At 35.2% G+C, this 20,335-nt stretch overlaps 1 protein-coding gene across 7 annotated transcripts in view; it reads right to left on the reverse strand.

Annotated features, from left to right (window-relative positions):
• Positions 1 to 1,991: 1,991 nt before the first annotated feature.
• The window catches only part of RCOR3 (REST corepressor 3), a 53,371-nt gene continuing 35,027 nt past the window's right edge, over positions 1,992 to 20,335 (reverse strand). For 5 of the 7 annotated variants that reach the window (XM_061383587.1, XM_061383586.1, XM_061383589.1 and 2 more), the window contains 3 exons: positions 14,128 to 14,185; positions 5,018 to 5,259; positions 1,992 to 4,561 (listed from right to left, as the gene is read on the reverse strand). In XM_061383587.1, coding sequence (XP_061239571.1) covers positions 4,217 to 4,561; positions 5,018 to 5,259; positions 14,128 to 14,185 — 645 coding nt within the window. In that variant the 3' untranslated portion in view covers positions 1,992 to 4,216. The remainder of the gene's footprint in view (positions 4,562 to 5,017; positions 5,260 to 14,127; positions 14,186 to 20,335) is intronic. The other 2 variants (XM_061383591.1, XM_061383590.1) reach the window with 2 other exon arrangements.

Consider the following 20,335-nt stretch of genomic DNA (forward strand, 5'->3'; position numbering starts at 1 on the left):
AGGTTCTTTGATTCTGTGAGATTTTGGTCTCCATCTGCTGTTGGCACCTTCTCTTGCTTCCTGGCACTGGTCATTTCACCAAAATTAAGGGAAGAAAATAACTAAACTGAGGCACAGAGGTGAAGTAACTTTCAGTGGAGTTGGAAAAAATGTCACCACGGTAGAGGGAGAACTCTTTTTATTATGTAAGTGACAAATCCCTCAACAATTCTGATTGTTTTCAAATTCTCTTTTGGAAAGGCACAGCATGTGAACTGAAACAGTCTTGAGAATAATGGCCTTTTTAAGTCAAATTCTGCCAATTATGAAAACTGCTCTGGACAGTGATAGATACCTTGTATTGTATTATTCAGGATTGTCTTAGTTACTGGTAGTTGTACCTTATCTATTTAAGTAAGACTAAGTTAGACTTTAAACCTTTCTTAAAATGACTCAGAAAAAAAAAAGACATTATATAAAGCATTCTGAAGATTACCCTTTTTGCCATTTACAGTGTGAAGACCACTCCTAGGTATCTTCACTTTACTTTCCAACATCTTTTCCTGAGCCTACTCATTCAAATTCCAGCTTTAGGATTGTAAAATTCCGATCATCACTCAGCAAAGATCCATTCCCTATCACTATCTTACTTTAAATCCAACGACAATTTGTAAACATCTCAATCCAACACTAATTTCTGGTCTTGTTTCTCCCTTAAATGTTCTTCTGAAAACATCAAAAGGGAAGATAACGCCACATGGCCTTTTAGACACAGACCCAGTGGCTCAGTGGTAGAGTCCACCTGCAATGCAATGCAGGAGGAGCCACAGGAGACATGGGTTTGACCCCTGGGTTGGGAAGATCCCCTGAAGGAGGGCACAGCAACCCACTCCAGTATTCTTGCCTGGAGAATCCTCTGGACAGAGGAGCCTGGCGGGCTACAATCCACAGGGTTGCCAAGAGTTAAGACACGACTGAAGCGATTTAGCATGCATACGTACAGAAGCACTCCTCGTAATGTTTACCCCCAAACCAGTTACTAAAATTTATTGTTGCTGAACATCCCTTCACTAAGGCAGCTAATCAAGATTTAAGCTGGTAGGAGTCACATGGACCTACTTTTTCCCTGAGAGCAGTGATGTACTACCACAAACACATAAAAAAATGAGGTAGTTTCTTGTAGACATTATATAATATAGCATGGTTTCACAAACTTTTCTTTCTGTATTCACTTACTCTGTAATCTTATGAATGATGTATCTATAATGAATGTCAAAGTTAAAAAATACACATTTAATTGTGTTTCCTAGAATCAGAATGTATTTGTCGTTTATTTTGGGAAAGCAAAAAGGGAGAGATCTTCCTTTGAGTTCTAAGATTATTCTTTTTGAGAAGACGCTGCCACCCCGGTGTTAAAGTGATCAGCAGTTAGTAATATTCATGGATAACATTCTTTTCATAGCAGGAAGAAACATTAAAAGAATACAATGTGTTTAATAACTAAACCTGGTACTTTAACCAAAATACTTGCGAGATTCTTCATACAGCTGAAGATCACTATGGTCAGGGTTTTTTTTTTTTTGCTTGTTCTCTGCATCTATTCCTAAAAAGAATGTAGGCCTATATTAAGACAAAATTTGACATTCTTTCATTTTTATTTTACATTATATTTTACTCACTTTATTGTAAGATTATTCAGAAAACGTTTCGATAGTAACCTATCTTTACCTCCATCAATATTACACTGGAATTAACTCATATAGAAAAAATATTTTTTCATGAATATTAACAGATGTGTCAACAGCATGATTTATTTTTAGTAGGTAATGAAAAAAATACTTGGGTGTAGATTTTTTTAAACTGATAAAACTTGAAATTAATGAAATGGTCATTAAAAGATTTTTAGGTTTTGCTTTTTTTTTTTTTATAAAAATCAGTATTTAGAATTTCACAGTGAAGAGGTCCTAAATTTCTCATACAACATGAAATTATATAAAAATAGAAGACATAGACATCTTTAACTCTTTAATCCTTTGATTAAGCAGCAAGCATATCACTCTTCCAGGCCAAACACTGCTTAAACAAAAAAGAAAAATAATGACGTGCAAAATATTTACAAAATATGCAAAGCACACAATAAAGACATCTCACTATATACATGTGTCATATTACTAATGAAGCTAAGAATTTTCTACTGTGTGCTCTAGTGTACGGAAATAAAATCACAGCACAGCCCTCAGATACAGCACCTTTGCTCATGGTTGGGATAGAACGGATTTTAAATGAACCACAATATACTCAACAGCTGGACAGATGCTGGTGCTGACCAACTTGACTCACATATCCCACACACCGTATACTGAAGGTCTACTGACAAGAGACAAGACGATAGAAGCTGTAGAGTATGCACATGTGCAAGACAATCTAAATACTTTTAAAAACGCTTTAGATATTTTAAGATATATAACTGTCCCCATGGCTATTAAAGTAAAAATAAGTATAAATTCTTGAATATTAAGAATTTTAAATCAAGATGATCCAGTGAGAAAGAACACATCCTGAAAAAAGTTTTTAGATTATGTTAGAACTTAAGGTCCTTATGGAAATAAATGGTCTGAACTTCAAAAGGAAAACCAATTAAGGGATGTAAGTCAATAGTTCTTTAACGCTTTACAGCCAAAGGTAGGGACTATTTTTCTAACATCTGGAGAATATATGACATCTCAAAATATAAACTAGGGCCTCCGATGTTGATCATTTTGTGAAACAGCTCTAAATGTGAGACTGTGAATGTGCAAACATTTATCTTTAGTTCCACTAGTATAGCAATCTAAGCAATCTGTCCCTTTGCACAGGCAGGTCATGATTCCAATATGAAATCATTGTATCAAAAATATTAGTAATACATTGTTGAAATACTATCACTTGTAAAATATTCTTTGTAGGTGCTTAATGATTATGTGTTGAATTGAGAAGACTTGAAATTTTTGTTTCTTTATAAAAAGGGTCTCAGCACTTTAACAGCACAATTGTGACAATATACTGATGTATCTTTGGATAACAGAACAAATCCTTAAATTTATTTTATGAAATAATGATGATTTAACCCTAAACCAAACCCATGAGTACAGGTTGGCTGCAAGGAATACACAAATGTATCCAAATAGTACAATAGAGATTGATCAAGAAAACATCTTTTATATTAAATGCAGACCATATTAATAAGTATGAGGGCAATTTAAAGTTCATAACATAAACACAAAAAGGGTATTGTAAATAAATGCTTCCAGAACCACTATTTCCACATAACTGACAAAATATAATTCTCTTCTAAAGTCCCCAAATGGAGGCAACTACTAGTTAAAAGCTGATAGCATTTAGAAACATTAAAAAAAAAAAACATTAACTCCATTTTTAAGGAACTTAAAGACACTGTACTTTAACAAATGAAGTCCTCATTGTTATTATTCCCATCCTCTTACTACTGAAAGATGGCAAGTCAATGACCTTTAAGCAAGGACTTTGCACTAGGACCCTAAACTGTATGTTAAAGGGTTAGCAGGTTCAGTACATTCTTTGTGGTTTCATATAATTGCTTTGCAATTGATAAAATTGCTTTCTTTTAAAGGAATATATTTAAATTCCTTTAGAAAAAAAAGCAAGTCTTTGAAAAAAGGGATATGCAGCTATAATTTCTTAAATATGCATTAAATGAACATACGTCAAAATCTGAAATGCAGGTTATCTATTCTTGCACTCCTAACATAGGAAAATGTTGTTAAAAATTAAATTAAAGAAAAAGAGAGAAATAGTTGAACATCCTTAACTTATGAAACTTAAGGAGTTTTCACAATTCCTAAGTCAATATTCCTGTACTAAGAGCCTTAACTATGAAGAGGCAGGAATATAAAGATTCTTAATAAAATAAATACAGTAAAAACAAAACAAAAAAACCTCGGTATATAGAATACTTAATCTCTTTTCCTTTAACGAGATCATGTCGCTGAATGTATACTCTAGAAAGGAGGCTAACTGTAGGCCTTCTGTTGTGTAACATTTTAGTTGTGTGAACTAAAAAATTCCTTAGACATCCACTTATGAGAGCCCACTGGCCACAGAACTAGTTTGCAGCCTCAGTATCGAGAAGAATTATTCTTCCCTCTTTTGCATCAACAGTCAGAGGAGCACTGGTGTGATGATGGGGTGAAAAGTTACTGCAGCTCTGTCCAAGTTAACTTTAGTGCAGTGACGACTGTGAATCTGTCTGAATTCCGATAAGTGATGGTGGCTGTTGGCCACCAACCGCGGACAACACTGGTCTTGGATTTAGACGGGGCGGCATGGAATTAGCGGGGCGAATGAGAGGTGGCGGAGGCTGATTTAAAGTTGGCCGGGGCTGGATGAACCGAGCCTGCTGCTGGAGTGGAGGAGGCTGCCGGTGAAGAGCCGGGGCCGCAGGCAGTGTTGGACGAAGAAGTGGTGGTGGCTGGTTCAGAGCGGCCATGGGGGCTGCTGGCGTTGGAGTGGATGACGGGGCAGGAGGTGATGGACCCAGAGTCCGAGGAGCCTGTGGGGTCTGTGCCTAGAGGTGAGGAAACAAAAACAAACATATGAGATGACAGTTCCTAATGGACGTTAGTACAATATAGTTTGGGCTGTCACAGGAAAAACAAAACAAATCAAAACAAAACAAAAACATAACACCAGTGTTTTTTGGAAGCACAAGCTTCTTTTATTTTAAACAAAACAAACCAAAAAAAGCAACGAAGCTACCAAACAGGCATCTTTATTAGTAAACAGCTTAACACTGGAAATAAAAATAAATTTAAGAAAGAACAATACACTCTCCACTCTTCTAGGATCAGAACTTAGCGTGTCATTATGACTTAAGAGTCACGAGAGAGGCACCACTGAGTAAGTGTATTGTCAACCTTTCATGCTCGTTTAGCTAGTCCTCTGACAAATTAGCCTTACAGAACACCACATGAAATGGTGATTCCTCGGCTCATATTAGCTCAAATTCCATACGCAAACACACCTCCTCTTCTTCATCAGTGCTCTTCCCTGATGGCACATTAGAAGCACTTTTTGTCTCCTCCCCTAAAGTAGAAGCATCACCATTAGAAGCCTGGGTTCCTTGTTCTGCTTCCCACTCCTGCAATACCTCCTCTAAGTTAAACCGACGCCTGTAGTTTACAAAGAAGTTCTTCACTTGGCCAACAGTCTTGTTGCCAATTACATCTGCAATAGCTTGAAAATCTTTACCATATTTGCGGACACCTGGAAGGCAAAGTAAATAATACACCTGTGAAGGATCAGTAAGGAGAGCTGTGTGTACTACACATCACGCACACACACAACATACCAGCAATGAAAATCCTTTCCGATAAACTCTGCTCATGTCTCAATTCTGAGATAGAGACTAAGATATCAGGGTCACAGATGGAAACTATCAATTATGTCATTTCATCGAGCCAGCCACTTGCCTTCAACTGAACAATCAGAAACTTACCATTTTTTACATACTCAGTTATTTTCTCCAATCCTCTCTTGAACTCTCAAATACAGTCCATTTATTGTAAAGCATTGAATTCTTTGTTCCATCCTCAATTCCACATTCATTTATTTCCCTAGTAGCCAGTCACCTAAATTTGAGCAACATCGTTTGTAAACAAAACTGGATGGGAATGAGCCATCTCTTTTATCCCCTCAATGGACTGGGTGAGTCGTCTTAGGGTTCCCCCGTTAAGAAAAGCATTGTGATTTTGATCTTAATACCAACTTCTACATAGTTATTTGCCTATCCGTACCAGGTACCAACAAATAGAACCGAGATAAGAAATTAAACATAAAAAACAGGAGAATTACCACAATCTGATGGACAAAAAAAGGAAAGCTATTTTTCAGAATTTGTTGGATTTTAACTCATCTAATAGTTCTAAGGTCTGTATATATGACAGATTCCTAGCTATGCTCGGTAGCCTAAAGAATTATAGTGGTGACTACTTGTAGATACTGTGTTTATTACTGCTACCTTAAATTTAAGAAGGACTGTACATTCAGTTATATAAAAAGACCTAACATAAAATTATGGAAGTTTCTTTAAATGTAGGATAATATTTGATTTATGAACTCGAGACAGTCAATTATGCTACAGAATTTAAAGTGACTTTACATAATCAGGTGGATAATAATTTGCTCTTAGGGAGTTTTAAAGGAAATCCATCCTACTCATTCTAGAAAGAGATATACCTAGCTTAAAATATAGGAGCTGTCAAAATTTTGATTTTACAATTTGATAACTGCTTTTTAAAATACCAGAAAACAGTAACTCATTAATTAGAGATGAGAAAGGAGAATAAAAATACTGATGTCTATGATAATTGAAGCAGCCAGAAATAGAGGGATTTAGATAAACTTAACATGTACACAATCACATATAAGAGGATAACATAAGGGCACATTAATACACGGGCAGAAATGCAAGACATCTTCTTACTGACACCCATTTGCATGCTCTACCGATTACCTTACAGAGCCAGCACAAACACAACTCATGGTTTAACTTCTGCACTTATTTTATATTGAAAACTTGGGAATAAGTATCTCTTGCTGCATTCAATTTGCTAGACTTGACTCTATGGGGAGTTGCTTCCTCTTAGAACATTCTGGGTAGGAGGCCTGACATATTAAACTATAATCCCATTGTTAATAAAGAATTCAGGATTTGTAAACTATGCTCATTTGCTCCGTTCTCAAAGAGAAAGACACGTGCATGACAACAGAGTAATAATGATACTTAAACTTTGTTTACAATATTTTATTTTATATTCATTTAAAACATAAGTGAATTTATATTCTCTTAAATCCATGAGCTGATTTCCAGTTAGAACTTCATAACTGAGTATAAATTCTAATGGTGACTAGGCTCCAGTGAGGGTTTATCTGACAATAAGAACCCAAGGTCATTTCATATTAAAAGTACATATATACAAAAGCTACATATTCAAGTACTTCTCTACTATTTGTACTTTAGAAAACCGCAACTCGAGACAGTTGCATTGAGAAGCAAATACTAATTGGAAATCACACACAGTGTTCTGTCAATGTACTAATTTTCGTAACAGATTTAATTTACATTCTGAAACGACCAAAGCTACTAAATACATGAATTTAGAAATGAAAACTTAAATCTAGGATTAGATCTTCTATATTCTTAACAAGAAGTCATATTAAGAGTAACTCTGACTCTAAGTCTGCCAATATTACAACCCTCCAAACACTCACTTGTTCAGCAAAATATACTCCAAAACATACCACTTAGTTGCCCCCATGTCTAGCTCCATTATCTAACTGTCCCCTCTTCTGACTCTATTTTTTTTTTTTGGTCTTCCACTTTATTTTCCCTTGCTCAGGGGACTTCACCTTGTCACTAATATTGTTGCATTTCCAGAATTACATGTCCCAAACCAAAACTACTTCCTATAGGAACTTTAGTTTACTCGGACACTTTGGATTTTCCTCAACTCACCTAGGTTCTGAGTCACCTAGGTAAGTTCATTATTAACTCGTGTATGCTTGTCCCATATCAACTACTCTGTGAACTCTTAAGGTTCAGACCATAGTGCAGACTTCTGCAGTCTGGCTAAGGATCTCGATCACGTCCTGAGAATAAGCGGGCCTGGACATTAGTGCCCTTAATCTGCAGGATGCTTGCGCCATATGTGGAAGAGCTAGAGCTCCTTGGCAGACTCCTCTGGACAGACAGCAGCCTCATCTGTCTGTCTCAGTGTGCCATGAAAACCTTCATCATTTTCTCTGTATGCCATGATTGAACCAGGTTGGAAAGTACCTTCCTATGGAATACAAATTACCACCAGCATTACTACAATGCTGAGTACAGAGGAAGTACTTAGGAAATATGGTTGATTTTTTTTCTCCATGGAGCTTCATTCTATTATTCTTCCCCAAGCTACAAGAGTCACACCTGGCTGACTTCTTTATCATTTTTATGTTCCTAGTGATGTCACCAACAGCGTATTTTGGTGAGAAGGTGGAATTCTTAAGCTCTGTACTGTGGCTGATTAACAAGTCAAACTCTAGTGAAACACCAACTGCAGACTTAATGGACTGACTCCACCTTCAGATGAATCCCCAACTAGGCTTTCGGAAGTCAACCTAGCAAGGTAGCAGTGCTGAGCAACTACTTTAACAATCTATGATTTCAGAGCTGCTTTAGTTACAACTTGGACCTGGGAGGAGGGTGGTCCATTCTTTTTTCAGTTTATTAAAAACAAGGTCCTTCATATATATATATATATATATATATATATATATATATATATATATATATATGAATTAGTGCTGAAACGACTTGGGAAGTTCTTACTAAAAAATTTTAAATTTCTCCTTCATTTTCACCAATAAATACTACAGGTATGAGAATTTTGCTATGCTTTAAAAAATGTTCAACTTGATAAAAATTCTAGGCAAAAGAAACACACAGAATGTGAACGCTATTAATGACCTGAAAACCCTGATCTTAGTATGCTAACGATGGATCAACTTGTAGATTTCTTCAATAAACAGATTTTTATGATCTGAATTATATCCCGCATCACAGGCTGAATAAAGAAAGTAAAACTGTGAGACAATATGACAATACATCTATTCCTAATTAGTAACTCTATTTCCTTATGTGAAGTACTGTCTCTATTACTTTTAAGTGACAATTCACTACAGGTATCAAAAAGTAAAAAAGTCAAAATCATCTAGGAACTCATTATGAATTCACAAGTAAATATAGAGTATTTTTCAAATCTCTAAAAAAAGGAAAAAGAGATTAAATCTCCCTCTCCTCCTTAAGATGTAAAAGGCTCAGGTCCATCTGAACCATTTTTTAAACTAAACTTGTGACCTTTGGGCTTCCCTTGTGGCTCAGCTGGTAAAGAATCCGCCTGTAACGTGGGAGACCTGGGTTTGATCCCTGGGTTGGAAGATCCCCTGGAGAAGGAAACGGCTACCCACTCCAGTATTCTAGCCTGGAGAATGAACTGTATAGTCCATGGGGTGGCAAAGACTCAGACATCACTGAGCAACTTTCACTTTCACTTTTTAGGGCAAGAGGTCAGTTTCCAAAATTTAGTGGGGAAAAAAACTTGAGAGAACCCTGGAAGAGGGAAATTAAGTGTTTCCCAAGGAGAGGAGAAAATTGTTTTCAAATTTCTAAATTTGATTGGAAAGTTACAGTGAAACAACATGGCTCCTACACTGCCAGATGATATTATATAATCTTTATAATACAAACTTTTAAAGTTTTGTTTGGGAATTAACATAAAAATATAACTCATTAGGATACTGTGTTATCATGACATTTCATTTTCCAACCAATGTTCTTCTATATTATCCAACCAAGAAAAAAAAATGTACATATTTAGAGCTTTGACTAGCAAGACAGTAACTTTAGGAGTTAGGAGCATTTGAAATATGCTGTTTCCCAAATCTGGACATGGTATTTAGACTTTTTTTTCTTAGATAGAAAGGATATCATAAATCTGCTTTCAGTGTGTTTAAAAAGTTATTTTTAAAATCTTTAGGACTTAAAAAAAAAAAAGCACCAACATTACAATAACAAGCTATTTTTAGGTCTAGGTAATGAAAATTTGGGGGATATTTTTCCGTTTCTTAAAGTGAGCATGTACTTAGTATAATTAGGAAATATTAATTTTTCAAAAATCTATTTTTTGAAATAACAGTTACATTTAGAAACTCCAGAGATGTGAGGTCTTTCTTATCAATAAGAGATTAATTTTAAACTTAAACCATTCAAGAACATGCATTTCTTTTCATCTGTAAATCTCGTCAAGAATTCCTATTAAAAACGGTAAAAAATGTATCAACAGCACTGAGACAGTGACTGGTGCATCTGGGCAACAGCTAAAAGTCAAAATCATACATTCTCTTTTGAATCTTCCCACCTTTCTTGCTACAAGTTTAAACTCCATCCCAAAATGCTGGCAATTGGGAATCATTAACTATCTGATGCAAGCGCATCAGAGGACTGACAATTACACTTCTGAGCCTCCATTCTTGTGATATCATCTATAACAGAAGAAACTCTAGTACAAACAGGTATCTTTTAGAGGAAAAATATGAATCTATCTCCACCTCCTGTTGATCATTCAAGTGCTAAGCATCATATAAGGATCATTACAACCCTTACGTCTTAATCAAAGACTGAATCTCCCCCACCCCCTTAGCACTTTAGGGACCATTCTAGCTTTTTTTTTTTTTTTTAAGTAGGAGATAAAATTAGAATGAAGACAATTTCTAAACTTGCAACATCATTTCTCCTAAAAAGGAATGAATATATAAACTATAGGGAGAGAAGGTAACATTTAACCGTAGGCATAACTCATTTGAACATAGTTCTGTCATTTCCTGTTTCAAATGAGAAAGCAGGAAATACGAGAAAAAAAGAAACACTAAAAATTAAATTTGACTTCTTGATAAAATTAGAGAAAAAAAATGTTACGCTATTTATCCTAATATAGCACAATATTTTAGTTTGGGAGCATTTTTTTTTTTAACCACTAATGACTATGAAATGAATATATTTAAGAGGAAACCTAAAAGAAACATGTCAAATATTGTATCCTATGCTTCTGCTCCTATATACTTTAAAGAGTAGATGTTTTGCACTATCATTGCTATTTTTTGAAAACAGCTAATAAATGTTTTATTTTATATGAAAAAAAAATACGACCAGAATCAAATTCCTTTCTTAATTCTTGTTTAATAAGGAATGTTTATTATATGAATATCAAGATTCATCTTAGGATAATTTCTAAAGCACCACAGATTAGGAAAAATATGGCACAAGCTACAAACAGGGATATTTCCCTATTAAAACAAACATGTGAAGACTGTAATTGGTCTTACTGTTAACTGATTTGTTATAATAGAAAATTTAGATACTCAAAGCTGAAACAGATTACATAAATCGTAGAAACACCATTCTTGGTAAGTATTTTAAGAGGATTAAATTAAAGCAGCATTTATAATATCCCATTTGGGGACTCCTGAAGAATGTTACTGAAGTCATAACATAGCTAGGACTAAAATTAACATAATAAAGTGACAGATACACAAGTAAAGGCAGACATTCCTATCTGGTCTAAGCATGATTTTTCCCCTTCCAAATAAGGGAGAAAGAAGGGAAAACAGCTTATTTATTTATTTAAATATTTACTGTTAAAAAACATTTATTTAAATATTTATTTACTATTTAAATGATTAGTACTTAGTTAACAACAACATGAGCAGGTGGGAAGTAAAACAGGAAATATGTATTTAAGCTCTAGGAAATGAACTTAATACACTTCTTTGATTTTAAGAATTACAACACAAAGTTTATTTAATAGTGGAGCTCACTAGTGACAAAAGAGTCAACATTTCTCTCTCTAGGTCACTTTAATAGTCAAGTATGAGCAAGATAAAATAAAGCATTTAACAAATCAAAGTTAAATCAGAATCTGTATGTAAAATGTCTTGAATAAAAAGTTCTATATAAATTATGTTAATATCAAAACACTGAAGTGGCCATAGGAATAATATCATATAAAGGTTTAGCATAAATAAAGATTAAAAAGAAGAAGAAAAAACTAAAAACATTTGCCTGCTAAGGCAAGTACTTCTGGATTACAGATGTTAAAATAAGAACTGCAGTTATGTACTTTACCCACACCAAGACTCAGGTACAGGGGATATAACTATACGATTATAAGACACACTTTTGAGCATTATATAAATATATGGGCACATGAGGCAAAAACAGCACTTTTTAACCCTCCCTAAAGAGAAGGCAATGGCACCCCACTCCAGTACTCTTGCCTGGAAAATCCCATGGACGGAGGAGACTGGTAGGCTGCAGTCCACGGGGTCGCTGAGAGTTGGACATGACTCAGTGACTTCACTTTCACTTTTTACTTTCATGCATTGGAGAAGGAAATGGCAACCCACTCCAGTGTTCTTGCCTGGAGAATCCCAGGGACAGCGGAGCCTGGTGGGCTGCCGTCTATGGGGTCGCACAGAGTCAGACACGACTGAAGCGACTTAGCAGCAGCAAAGTAACTATGTCAGACACAAATACCTTTAAGTTGCTTTACTTTATGTAACAAAAACAAAACCAAACAAAAAACACAAGACAAAACCAAAAAACCTAAACTCAAAGTAAAAACTTCACAGTCAAAATAAATAAATAAAAAACAGACATAAACATACTACGAGAGTGCTTTCAAAATCTTAAGAACATGAATCTTTCCATACAAATTGCTGCATGAGTATAATTTATATAAGGATTACTTTTTAAATGAACATAACAATAACACTGAATATCCTCAGGAGAGAGGATATGTTTAATTATTTCTAGAAATACTCTATTCTTTTAATGTTTATAAGCTGAAATAATGTCTGCATATACAGCTCAACTCTCTAAGTAAATCTTGCTATCGTCTTTCTCTTGAATACAGCTTTTCATAATATCCAGTATCCAACCCAGTCATAAGATTTGATGGATCCTACCACTTAAAGTAGTACTGTAGAACAGTATCAAATCTTTTCTCTGTACCTAGAGAAAGATTAATCCAGACTTCCTAGGCGATTCTCTTCAGAAAATGCTTTCACTGTGATCATTTCTTATATGAGAGTATAGGATTAGTATACTAACCTTTAAGAAAATAAATACTGGAAAATGGAGTTAAATTCCATAGGCTACCATCATGAAGGGAAACAGGCTTTAACATCAGTCAAAGGAATACCTACTCAAAAAACTATGTTAGAACTATAAGTCATAATTCTAAATAAATATGAGACAATTGTTGAAAATAATTTTTAATAAAAACTTTTAAATTGTCCATTGCAAAGAGCTATTACTGAACATTATAAACTAATTCAACTTTTGTTCTGACTCGTTCAGAAACTTAGTTCTACGATTACAGATGTGCTAACTGCATGGCCAGCACTCTGCCTGTACAGGATCCAGTATTTCTGTTTATGAAATGACTGTGCCGTGCTGTACAAGCCAAAGGGAAGGCTGACATTATCCTACTGGCACCCTGCTGTACATCTGCAAATCACAATGGGGGCGTAATCCTTACTTTAATTCAAACTGCAAAGTCTTAATCAATCTTTAACTATATTATTCTCATATCTGAATGATACCTGCACATTTTTTGAGTTAAATATGTTCTCTATATTTGAATACTCCGAACTGTTTTTAAAGATGTATGTTTCACTGGGGCCCAACTCTCTTACAGTAGTTAACTTAGATTAAAAAGCCATGGATACTCAACAGAGGGCTCAGCCAAAAAGAAACAAATTGTAGACCAAACTTAAACTATACTATCAGTCCTGTAGACAGTTCATCTTAAAAGGAAAACAAACCTACAATACTGAATTGCAACATACAATTTGCCCTTAAGTAATTCAAACACAAGAAAATCCAAGTTTATAGTGCTTCCAATTTGCCCGTGGGTATTCATAGTACAAAAAGTTTTCTGCCATACAATTCAACCAAGCATTCTTACAAATAATTGCATTTAAAACTGCACATGTATATATATCTATATATAAAGTCTCTCTTTTGTATAAATAGATATATTTAAAGTCAGGTTTTGTAGCATTCAGTGGCATATCTCTTAAGTAAGTTATGGTACACTGAAAGTTAAGCATATCATGAATATTTTCAGTACCTGACAATTATCAACTACAGAGTAATCAGGGAAACCAGAAACACAGTAGTTTATGTTTGTGATAAAGAGTTATTGACTGATACAGTAAGAATGAACTCAAGAGCAGGAATACTGAAGCAGAGGCACCCAGAGACCATCTGACTTGGTCAAGCCTGTCATCACCATCATTCATTTAGTGCTGGGAAGGCATCACATGCTGTTCAGGACCCAAAATGCACACAGGCTCAGTGTATCACATCCACAAGTACAGACCAGAGTTCATGGTCAGCAACACTGTGTGGAAAACACAAGACCCCTTTCTTGGTCCACTTCTAAAGGAAGGGGAGAACTATGGTAGTCACCTTTCATGACAAATTAAATAATTATTAACAACAATAACTGCTTATCTTTAATATACCTTGCACTGCTAGAAGCTGCTCCTCTGTGGTCCAACGGGCATTAATTTTCTGATTTGACTACAAAATTAAAGAGAAGTTTCCTAATGAGGATATGAAGACAGACATTTTTCCAAAGTGCTTATTTTTTAAAAACTTTTCACCAAATCATAGATAAGAGATTACTAAAACTCTGATTCATGAGGATTTCATTTTTATAAGACTTAAAAAATATATTTTGAATTACCTTTTACCAACACAAAAAAATAATGAAAGGGAAATGTACCAATTTGGGAGAAAGAAAAACATTCACACTTATACCCTAGTCAGAGATATCAAAACTGAGAAAAATCTATTAATCACTCATTTTCCAACTACAATGTTCCTATGATACACTGCACATGTTAATTTTAGCCTAGTTTTAACATTTAAGAGACTTTGTTTTCTTTACAGAAGGGTGACTCTCAAATTTCTTTTCTTCATATTTAGACTAAACCTCTTCTTACTCCATCAAAAACAGTGTTGTATAAATTAAGGTACAACTGTAGATAAGGCCTGTGCCCTAAATTAATATTTCTTTAAATTTCTAAAGCAGAGAGTGACTGAGTATATGAATAGATTTTCTCCCAACACTTCCTACATTCATCCCAGTATTTTTGTTTAAAAAATTTCTCAGTTTAAGATTTTGACTATGGCAGTATTACAGTATTAAACATCTAACCAAATTTCACTAGTATACACCCACTTCTTAGTAATCAAGAACCTTTGGCAGTAGATGGACGGACAGAAATAAGCATTCCAGCCTACAGGTTTATAGTAGAAACTGCCCAGATAAAATGGCCACTGTAATACACACACATGCTGGGCAAAACAGAAAGTAGGGTTCCTCTAAGAAGGGGTGTTGAGGTCTTATCTCATTTGTAGTCTTAGCAATAAGAATCTCCACCGTTCAGAGGTGCTGGGTAATATCAAGTTTCTCACCACGAGTGAAGACATATAAGCAAGCATTTGGAAGAAAGAATGAAACATAAATGCAAAAAAAAGTTACGCAAGAAGAAAGAAAAAAGTAAAAAAAAAAAAAAAAAAAAAAGACCTTGAGTAAAGGAGGGAAAAATTAAAAATACAAAGCACTGAGCTCCAAATGATAAGATTTTAAAAAGAACAGCAAGGCAGGCCAGGCAATGTGGACAAGCCTCCAGGTTAGGATACTTGTGAGGAGGCAAAGGAATAACAGGAAACAGGCAAAGAGAAAGAGGGGAAACAGGACATACAGGAGTAGTAAGGGTGAACCAAGGCTAAAAGAGTGCAAAGAAAAAAAGAGTGAAGACAGGGAAAACCAGCAATTTTAAACATATGGTCTCCCAAGAGGAATAGTAAGAATGGAGTAGGAGGTAATATCTGAATTAATACCCAGGCAATGTGATGCTGCTACCTTGGCCATGAAAGGTAGACAGAAGAGGTCCTTAGTACCCAAGGATAACTGTTATTGGAACCTATTTAAAAAAGGTCCAGATATTTCATGGTAAATGGTTAAAAAAATAAAAGGCTGAATGTAACTTAATCTGAAATATGAAACTAAAACTTAGGAAAATTAGTTCATTAAAAGATAGTTACTGATTCCGCTTACAAGCTTTAATTTTATTTCTTGGCATACCTTTTGTGATTATACAGTGGTATAACACTCTCTAGCTTTGAAATTTACAACATGAGTGCAGAATATGGGTCATTTTTGTTTTGAAGACGTCAATGATTTCCCCAAATTTCTCTTCTCTTTATTGTTACTCAAATTATTCTTCTTTTAAATGCCTGAGTCACTATCCTTTTTTTTTCCATCATTAGTTCTGTTACATACCGCTCTGTCAACAATTTTGCAAGTGATGAAAGCCATTCTGTACCTTCACAGACTTCATGAAGTTTCACATCTTTTGCAAGGCTTACAATTTCATTTTGTATTTGCACTGTATTAGCAAGAGAATAACAGAGGAAGATGTTGCTGTCATGGATGGGAAGGGTAAGAGCTGGAGTTAATTAGGAAGAATTAGTGAAGAGAGCCTAACTTTGTAAGTGCTCAATTCACTAGTGAATAGTTTGTTGTTTGGCAACCTTTGCTTCTCCATCTATCTCTTAGATTAATGACCATTTGGATACTGAACATCTCTTGTGATACTACTTTGCAAGTGGTTCTTAAGATTAAAGTTAGCATATATGTGGAATATATATAAGGACATATGTAACCTGGTGGCTCTAGTAAAGAATCCACCTGCCAATGTAGGAAATGCAGGTTCGATTCCTGGGTCAGGAAGATCCCCTGGAGAAGGAAATGGCAACCCGTCCAATATTCTTGCCTAGGAAATCCCATGGACAGAGGAGACTGGCAAGCTACAGTCTATGAGGTAGCAAAGACTTGGACGTGACTAAGTGACTAAACGACAACAATAAACAATAACAAAAACATCAAGCATGGTGCCTGAGCAAACATAAATTAAAGCTGATCAATCAATGTTTGTTAAACCTGAAAGGCAGAAAATGGAAGAAAAGGTATCATTAATGAAAAGGGAACAAAAAGTGAAAAAGGAATAACAAGCCCTATGAAGATTTATTTTTGGCTTACAAGCAAATCAGGAGATGGGATAAACACAAGTAACTATTATTGAAAACAGTATACTGGGGATTTAAAGATGAGAGGGAAAACTCAAAATGACTACACTGGGGAAAAAGGAAAGTTGAAGGGACTGAAGCCAGAGATGGATTTAAGAACATAAGTTCCTAAAAGGCAAAAATGAGGAGAAGGCATACCATGTTCAGGAAACAAGAGGATTTTTGTTAGAAAGCAGTGACAAATAAGCCTGGAAGGTTGGTGATACTTAACTAAACCAAAATATGGTGAGGTCCAGTTCTGCAAGGGCTGAAAACACCAAGGCTGACGAGTTCATACTAGATATAATGAGCAATCTGGGGGAAGCTGGGAGCAAAGAGAGAAGGGTAGGATTATGAGCAGAATAAGACTTTTAAGCCTAGAAAGCTGGAAGAGGGTGATGCTTTTAAGGACTTAGGATTTGGGAGATGTGGGAAGGCAAGGCTAAGAGGAGGAATTTAACTTGGGATACACTGAAAATAAGGTATTAGGCAGGAGGCTAAAAGATTCATCTATTCAAATACATTTTTTTAAAGGTGTTTGGAAAATGCTTATGAGGGAAAACAATGGAATCAGCTTACTCAGATGAGAGGTTCTAAAATCAGACTGTGAATTTTTAAAAGTTTTTTTTCTTCCAAAATTACCCTTGAAATGTTCTTACAAAGGTAGCCATGGAGATAGGCAGTCTCGCAGAAAGTCCACACTGGCAGTTATTTCTCCAGTACTGGAAAGGGCCACTAGTTTCTCAGTTATACCCCAGATGAAGCCTTTGGCTCGAATTTAGAACAGTAGTAAATGAAAAATATAAATACTTATGTAAATACTAGAACATCGTTCAGTTCGAAGAAATGCTCAGGGGATGTGAAAGCTAAAACTGACTAAAGGAATGCTGGATACACCGTTCCTAGCTTGTAACCACTCACTCTGGGTCACACACTCTGTAAGTGGCGTTCAGGCAGAGACGCCAGCGCTGCTGCACTCGCTGTTACTAAACATACTCTCTCTTTTTTATTTGGTTGAATTTATGTCATTTAAACGTATATATGATATGACTTTAATACAGCAAAGTGATGAGGTTGTATCAGATTTCCAAAACAGAAGAGAAATGCATCCTGAGGATAAAAACTTGGAGAATATCTTTATTTACATAGAGTAAGAAAAATTATAGCTGAGAAGGGAAAATAATAGTTATAAACATAAAAGTTAAAGTAAGAAGGAGGTCATCATTATGTGAAAGGCTCAGAAATAGGCAAGGGAAATGAGTTAGAGCTGTGGAATTTGGCCATTAAGACCAATGTTAAGGTTTAAGAAGACACTTCAGTGGAAAAATGCAGAGGAGAACTTGAAACTGTTGGAATTAAACAGTCTATGTGCTACAAAATGGGAACAGTGGAAGAGAGGAAAGACTGTAGGAGTAAGAGGGTCAACATTTTAAAAACATATAGAATTCCTTTAAGTTACTGATTTTATATTTTAGAGCTAAGAAAGTTTGGTAGAGATGTGTTTAACTTAAGGAAAGGACAACTAGACTATATCCAGGAATCTAAAATTCTGTGGTAGTTATAGCTAGCTATGAGGTACCACAGAGAACATTCTTTTCCTTAAAAATAATAGAACAGCAATGTGAAACAATCCAGTATATAAGAGCAACAATAATGTAAAAGACCCCATGAGCCGTCTAGAACAGTCTGGCCGCCTGAGCGAGTTCAGCATGCTTACCGCATCCTTCCCCTGGCGCAACTGCTTCACAGCTTTCCCATTTTTGTCAGTGGTAGTTTCATACTACCTCTGACTTGGAAGAGTTAAAAAAGGTTACCAGGCTACCCAGTGCTGAAAAGTCAACCCAACACCCATAAAGAAAGGATGTCACACACCTATGCATGAAAATATCCACAGATTTGCAAACTTCTAGCTTCAAAAAGCATCCCTTTCTCAGACTCTTCCTTTTGGATTCACCGATCTCCTTGCCCCTTACCTAAACTCCACCCAAAACAAATCAAAGCATAATCAAACGTAACACCACTCCTTGCAACACCCTCATATACTTTCAAGGAGATACATAAACATCTACTTTGCAAATGTTCTCTAGGTTTATCACTTGCTCTTCATTCCTACAACTAATACCTGACACTACCCAATACCTCTTTACCACTTATTTTATCTCTCACATACCTGGTATTTCAGCAGCTCTAAAGTTTCTAATTTATCTTGTATAACATGGCCAGGATAACTCTGCTAAAACACAAATTTCTCATTATATCCTTCCTAAATTGAAAAAACTGTAGGATCTTTTCATTTGCCTTTAATTTAAAAGGCAAACTTCTTTTCTTAGCTTTCACAAAAGCTTTTCCTAGCTTTCACAGTGGTCTTGCCCACTGATTTATAAAACAAAGAAGTCCCTGTTAAACTCAACCTTATTAATACCTCTCATACATCCTGTGCATTCATCCTCTGCAACCAAGTGTGCCTTCCCAAGTAGACAACATGCTTCCTCAGAAAACAGTTTTTATACTTCCACTGAACTCTCAGTAGTGATTAGCACAATAATGAGCACATAATACATGCTTAGGGAATATCCAGTGTTTCTGATTTTCCCCTCTGGATTTATATTTTGAATGCACTGCTCAACATCAAACCACTGTTCACATTATTCCTTCCATCTGCCCTTTTAGTATATGCAAAAATCCTACTCACCCTTCAGTTGAAACTCCCTGCTCTAGGAAACTTCAGCTGAAACGTCCCCCTTTAGGAAATGCTCTCTGACTACCCTACTTGAACAATAGCCACTTGTTTTATTAATATCTTCATTTATAAATCTATAAATTTAATGTTTGTCTTCTAAAATCTAGACTATAAATTCTTTTTTAAAAAGTAGATGGAAAAATCTATCCTTCCTCTTTTTTAGGTGTCGCCCCTGCCCCCCGCCCCCACCCCACACACAGAGCCTAATGCAGTGTCTTATAAAAAACAATTGATTGACAAATACTTAGGCAAGTGAATTAACTTTCTTCACCAATTTTTCCCTAAATGAAAATAACAAATACAACCAAATGAATAAGTAAAGCATCTTAGTAACTGTTTAGTTCCAGCTGAGTTACATCATTTAGTAGCTTGTTGTTTAAAAGGTTAATAAAATTCTTTTATTAGGTATTACAGAGAACTTTTTTAGGTTGGGTATCGGCTAACCTAAAGGTAAGAGGATAAGGTACATGATTTTTCAAGATTTTTACTATAACTGTTAATCTAGTGTTTTGAAATATATCTATTCAGGTTGTTCTCCCCTATAAAGCCATAGGAACAATATGATACCTACAAATATATCCTGGGCATTTTCTAGATGATAAAACATATATACATTTTTGAAGTGCATGTGAGTTCAAAATCAACCTTAAAGTATTATACAAACTTCAATGTATGGACCACAGTGCATTAAGGTTTTGGTTGTTTCATTTTGATCATTATTTTTACAATAAACCAAGAGATGTAATAAATGGTAACTTCTAACCAATAACTACATTTGTATGTGGGAATCTAATATACACTTTTACTATTATATGAAAACTTCCAAAAGAGACAGCATCACATTAATCCAGGAC

This window comes from Bos javanicus, chromosome 16, assembly GCF_032452875.1.
Source record: "Bos javanicus breed banteng chromosome 16, ARS-OSU_banteng_1.0, whole genome shotgun sequence".
Taxonomy (NCBI): Eukaryota; Metazoa; Chordata; class Mammalia; order Artiodactyla; family Bovidae; genus Bos; species Bos javanicus.